The sequence below is a fragment of the Propithecus coquereli genome, unplaced genomic scaffold (assembly GCF_000956105.1).
Source record: "Propithecus coquereli isolate 6110/MARCELLA unplaced genomic scaffold, Pcoq_1.0 Scaffold503, whole genome shotgun sequence".
Classification (NCBI taxonomy): domain Eukaryota; kingdom Metazoa; phylum Chordata; class Mammalia; order Primates; family Indriidae; genus Propithecus; species Propithecus coquereli.
Window position 1 is genome coordinate 1,833,999 of NW_012150875.1, and position 6,108 is coordinate 1,840,106.

The 6,108-nt window shown below is 51.8% G+C and overlaps 1 protein-coding gene across 1 annotated transcript in view; it reads left to right on the forward strand.

Moving 5' to 3' along the window:
* Positions 1 to 258: 258 nt before the first annotated feature.
* Positions 259 to 6,108, forward strand: part of PHACTR3 (phosphatase and actin regulator 3) — a 199,233-nt gene continuing 193,383 nt past the window's right edge. The window contains exon 1 of the mRNA XM_012656471.1: positions 259 to 586. Within this exon, the coding sequence (XP_012511925.1) occupies positions 469 to 586 (118 nt within the window). The 5' untranslated portion in view covers positions 259 to 468. The remainder of the gene's footprint in view (positions 587 to 6,108) is intronic.

Below are 6,108 nucleotides of genomic sequence, written 5' to 3' on the forward strand. Positions count from 1 at the left end.
CTCCAAGAACAGCTTTCAGATTAAAGCAATTGCAAGAGCAAAGATTCCTCTTTTTTTCCTTTTTTTTTCCGGGGGGGGTGGGGGGTGGGGGGAGGGAGCGCCCCTAGACATTCCTGGACATCACCCCCTGCCCCAAGCACGCAATAAACACTGACAAGAAAAGTTTTTATTTCCTGGTTCAACTTTTTTTTTTCCTGGAATATAGACGGAAGAATGGGAATAAACACGAATAAATAACAAAGCGAGGCCGCGCACGCCGGGATGCGCCTGGCTGCAGCCGGCGAGGCTATTGTCTCCCCGCCTTGAAGCCAGCGGCGTCCTCCTGCAGCTCCTTCCTTTTCCCGGGCCTTTTTAATTTTCCTTTTCAAAAAGACTCCCCTGCCAGCCCCCTCGCCGGTGACCTTGGCCGCCTCGGATGCTCTGATTCCCCGCGGCTCTCTCCAACTTGCCCCCGCGCTGGCCGGGCCCATGGCCGCGTCGGAGGACGGCAGCGGCTGCCTCGTGTCGCGGGGCCGCTCGCAGAGTGACCCCAGCGTCCTCACCGATTCCTCGGCCACCTCCTCCGCGGACGCCGGGGAGAACCCAGGTAACGAGCTGGGCGGGGGCGGCCGGGCGGGTGGGGGAGGCACGAGGCAGGTGGCGCTGGGAGAGGTCCCCGGCGCGGCTCCGCGCCCCTGCCTGCGTTTGGGGAGCCGCGGCAGGACCCGGGCGCTCGGGGCCCGCCGTTCCCTTTTCCCTGTAACGCAGGGCTGGGGCGCCTCGGAGCCCTTTGTCCCGAAAGGAGCCGATTTCTCGGGGATAGCCGGGCGCTGCGGTCTGCCCTCCTCGCTGGCTGGTGGGCTCTGCCGTGCGCTCGGAGGGGGCTTCCCTTCCTCGCGTGCCGACTGGCTGGGGGAAGAGAGTCGGACCCGTGGCCGCCTCCGCCCAGTGCTGGCTCCGCGCTCTGCCCTCCCAACCCCGCGCGGGCCCCAGCTCCGGTGTCCCCGCTTGGGAACCCCGGCGGCAGGGCAGCGTCGCGCCCCGAGGCCACCGCACACTGGGCTTCTGCTGGGCGCTGGCTCTGGCCGCCCGGCGCACCTGGGCGCGCCCGCCTCCCCGGACAGGTGTGCTGGGCAGAGCCGGCGGCGGGGAGGTGAAGGGCGTGCGCCAGGACGCAGCCCGGTTTCACAGCAGGCACGGACTCCGTCCACGCCTCCACCCCCAGGGCAGCGTCGATTGTTGAGGTGATAAACCGGTCACAAAGGCGTCTATAGGGCTTGATTGATTACTTTCCAGAGAGGAAGAAAGGCCTAATAAAGCAGGAGGGGGGTGGGCTGTGTGCGCCTGTCACCATGGAGACGCAGGAAGCAAAGTGATCATTAAAACCTTTCTCCACCAGAAGGCAATTTTCACTTCACAGGGAGAAGTCTGAGCTTCTGAAATGTAGGGTTCAAAAAAAGAATCAAAGCTGGTGTTTTGGTATCAAGCCATAGGACTCAATTTCGTGTCTTAGAGAAGCACAATCCCTCCATAGATTTGTGTTTTGATAACAAGTTGCCTTTACCTTCCTTCCAACACTTATTCTCTCTGAATGCAACGACCCCAAACGGGGGCTTGATCATGTTGAATGGTGGGCATCAAAGTGAAGATGCCACCGGCCTGGGGGAGGCTGGCTTTGTGGGGAGGGGTTCCTGCTCTCCGCTGGACACACCAGGGCTCCACTATCCAACTGCCAGAAACACCCGCTAAAGGCAGTTCTGTGGGCACCAGGGCCCTATCTGAAAATTTAAACAATAAACCCATGCAAGTCTTGGAAGATTTCTTTGTTAGGACTGTTGACACTGTGTCATTTTGTTAAACTGAGGTACCAGCCTGAGGAAATCCCTGGCTTTTCTGGGAGGGAAAGTTAATTTCCTTGGAGTTTCAAGCAGAGGCTGTCATAGCAGACCCTTAAGGCTTTAATTAATCCTTTTATTAGGAATTGAGGATTAAGCCTTCAGCTCTCCATGATGGATTGGTTTTCTCCGTGTTGGAGATGCACAGCCACGATTGTTCCCATTATGGAAGTTGAGTGGCTCCTCACAAGAGAGTCCCCCAGCTCTCTTTGTCTCCCTGGCAGTAAAAGGAAGCAAACTTGAAATGGAAATTATGGAGGACTTAGCTTTTTGGCTGTCTGTGAGCCGATGCCTCTGTGGGTGGGAGCGGAGGGTTTGGCAGGTGCTGCCAGTCCACGAGGGAGCGAGGAGGGAGGCTGGATGCCTGTGATTAAGTTATGCCTTGGGAGGACGTACGCTCGGGTTCTTCTCTGCTTCAGCTGATCAAAATGGGACCCGGAGAGCAGGTGTCAGAGGTGAAAAGTCTGAAATATGTATAATTCTGTGAGTGGTAGAACCTTACTGAAAAGCACCAGGCAATTAAGTATTTATGGCTTGTGTTAAGCAGAGAATTCTCTTTCTGTTCTGGCAGAAAGAGAATGAGAATCTTCAAGCTGGAAGGAACCTGGGAGCTTGAAGCAGGAAGGGTGGACTCAGGGGTACACTTTCTCTAGCTGCTCTGCATGGCTGCCTTGGCATGTACTTGCATACCTCTTTGGATGGGGGACTCACTTCTTTCTGATGCAGTGCATGCTTGTGTTAGGGCAGGTCTATTTAAAAATTCTTTTTCAAATGGCTCCAATAGGTCTGCTATCCATCTGTCCATACGGGATCTTCTCATGCTGCATGTTACTCAGAGCGTTCAGAGAAAGTCCAATGTTTTAGGTCAGTTATCACAACAGCCTCATTTCTTCACCTGGCTGAACAGTCGCAGCCCCTCACTTGTTCTGCCTTTTGGAGCCCCCACATTTGTCCACTTGCTGCTCTAACTCACACTCTTGAAAATCGACCCTGGCATTCCAGCTGGGGAACACTGATGTAAACCTCTTCTCCTCTAAATTCTGTATCTTCATGAACAGCCCAAGGTTGCATTTATCCTTCCTTCGGAAAGGAATTTTAAATGCATCAATATTCCCTTAGTAAAAATTCAAAACAATTTTAGGAAGGTGAACTGTGCTTCAATACCTCTTTTGCTCTCTGTACCTCTCTATACCTCTTTCTCTCAGTCCCCAGAGATGACCCGCTGTGAATTTAATGGTGACACTTTGGACCTTTCCCTACATGTTTGTACACATTTATGCTTGGAAAATGGCCAGCGGAACTACGCTGTATGTAAAGGTCTTCAATGTGTGGTTCTACTCAACACTGGATCTTGGAGATCTTGCCACACTGCTACATCACCTCCCATTTCTTTTAATAGCCACGTAGTATTGTAAGGAATTTATTTTTCATAGTTGAGCCATCGGATATTTGTGTTGTTTCCAGTTTTTATCCATTACAAGCAACACGGCAGTAATTGCCTGGGCACAGGCTGCCTGTGCTCACCTGAGAATTTTCTGCCAGGTGTATGTCAGCTCCTGAGATGTCCCCTGGGTGCCACAGGGGACCCACAGTTCTTATTTTAATGATATTGCACCCTCCTGGAAAACACAGCAACTCACACTCCTTCCAGAATCTGTGAGAGTGCCCTTTCTCCAAACCCTTGCCAACACCTGAGATCGTCAATCTGTTCTTCTCTAGCAGGACGGGTGACGAATGGTTTCCCGTGTTAATTTGTGGTTCCTTGATGGCTAGGGAACATGAGTATCTTTTGTGGCCTTATTAGTGTATTAAATCTCTCAGTGGCCACGGGCTGCATGGCAGGATGAAATATTTTCCCCAAGGGCTCACCCTCCGTCTCTCTGCATCACTGCTCTGCTAACGGGTCCGTCTGCGTCTTTGCAGTGTTCCTCTCTGTAACTCTGTGCTCTTTGCCCACAAGTGTAGCTAGGTGTTCTTCCAAAATAACAATTTATAAAAGGCAAGAAAGCATCTATGATCTTTCCTCCTTCTGAGGAGTTCATAGTCACAAGAGGTTTTACTCCCTCTTGCGCCCTCTGCTCCCAGGGTCTGGGAAGCCCATTGCTTCTGACCCTCTGCACCATGGGGCCCGCCCTGGCGTTTCCTTGGTTCCCAGATACCAGGACCATGTACTGGGCCAACAGGCACTTGGGACAGCTTTTAAAAATGTTCTCATGGGGACTTGTAATTGACCTTTTGCAAGAGTCTCCTCCGGGGGGCCTGATGCCCAGCCGGGGGAACCTTCGGCCTCAGCCAGCATTTCTCACCCTCGGCCCTGTCCCATTTGTGGCCAGATCCTTTTTGTGTGTGTGTCAGGAGACTGTCCTGTGTACTGCAGGGTGTTGAGTGGCACCTGGCCTCTATCCACTGGATGGCAGTCAAAAATGTCTCCAGACATTGCCGATGGTCCCCTGGGGACAGTATCTCCCTGGAGAACCCCCGATGTAGACCATTGGCTCTGAAACCTGAGTGTGCATCAGAGTCACCTGGATACTTCTTCACACACACGGTGAGCCCTGACCACATGCATTTCTAGTGAGTTCCAGGTGCTGGGGCTGGTCAGGCCACCACACTGGAGAACCATGGAGCCTAGACCTCAGCCGTGGCCTCCGACTCTCTCTGCTGACAACTTCTGCGTGTGTGTCCATGGGTCCATGTCCCTGTGTCCATGTGTGTGTCCTGCCCTGACCTACCTGGCTCTGAGCTGCAGACCTCTGTGTCCTGCTGACTCCTTCTTGTCCTCCAGGTCTCCTGGGCCATGCCCCAGTCAGCTCTGATCCCATTTCTGACTTGCCCCTGGCATGTATCACCACCTGGGGTTCTCTGTTTCATTCTCTATGGACTGTCCCCCTCTAGACCAGGAGTCCCTTGAATACAGGGGTCTTGACTGTCACTGGCAGCGCTGCACGCTCCAGCCCAGCACAGACCTGACTTGGGAGACTTGTAGCGAGCATTCGTAGAGTGAACATGAGCAGGAGCACCAGGCACTGTGTCTTGACTGATGTGGCTGTGCCTGGCCAGGTGGCCTGGCCACTCCTGCCAGCTGGAGGGGCCCAGAGCATGCCTGGGAGGGCGAGTGAGGCAGAGCCTGTGGGCACATCTTTCTGCAAGGCCAGGTCCGCCTGTGCTGTAAGGCGCTTGGAGAGGGAGGAGCCTTTCAGAACGTCCTCTCCCTCCCGAGCTGCAGAGACACATGGACTCATCCCTGCCCCAGACCCCGGGCTCGGGTGTCCCGTGCTGGCCCCGGCCTCTCTGCAGACTGGCATGTGCTTCAGTTGGTGGCTGTTTTTTTCTTCAGATCATGCCTTCTTCACTGAGCTCTGTTCCTCTTTTTCTCATTTTATTTCAAAATATTAAGGAGGTGTACATGCTTTTATTACATAGCTACCTTGTATAATGCCTAAGTCAGGGCTTTTGGTGCTTCTGTCATCAGAATAGTGTTCATTGTACCCAATAGGTAAGTTTTCATCCCACCCCTCCCCTCCTAACCTCCCCTCTTCTTGGTTTCCAATGTCCTTTATATCTCTTTGTGCCCGTGTGTACCCATCATTTAGCTCCCGAATATTAGAGAGCACATATGGTGTTTGGGTTTCCATTCCTGAGACACTTCACTTAGGATAATGGTCTCCAGTTCCATCCAAGTTGCTGAAAATGACATTATTTCCTTTTTATGGCTGAGTAGTGCTCCATGGTATATATGCCACATTTTCTTTATCCACTAATGAATTGATGGGCACTTAAGTTGATTCCACATCTTTGCATTTGTGAATTGTGCTGCAATAAACATTTAGGTGCAAGTGTCTTTTTAATAAAATGACTTCTCCTTTGGGTAGGTACCCAGCAGTGGGATTGCTGGATTGAATGGTAGGTCGACATGTATTTCTTTGAGAAATCTCCATACTGTTTTCCATAGAGGTTGTACTAATTTGCAGTCCTACCTATAGTGTACATGTTCCTATCTCTCTGCATCCACGCCAGCATCTATTGTTTTTTTGACTTTTTAATAATGACCATTCTGATAGGGGTAAGGTGGTATCTCACTGTAGTTTTAATTTGCATTTCCCTGATGATTAGTGGTGTTGAGCATTTCTTTTATATGTTTGTAGGCCATTTCTGTATCTTCTTCTGAAAAACTTCTGTTTATGTCTTTTGCCCACTTTTTGATGGGGTTGTTTTTTTCTTGATTTATTTGAGT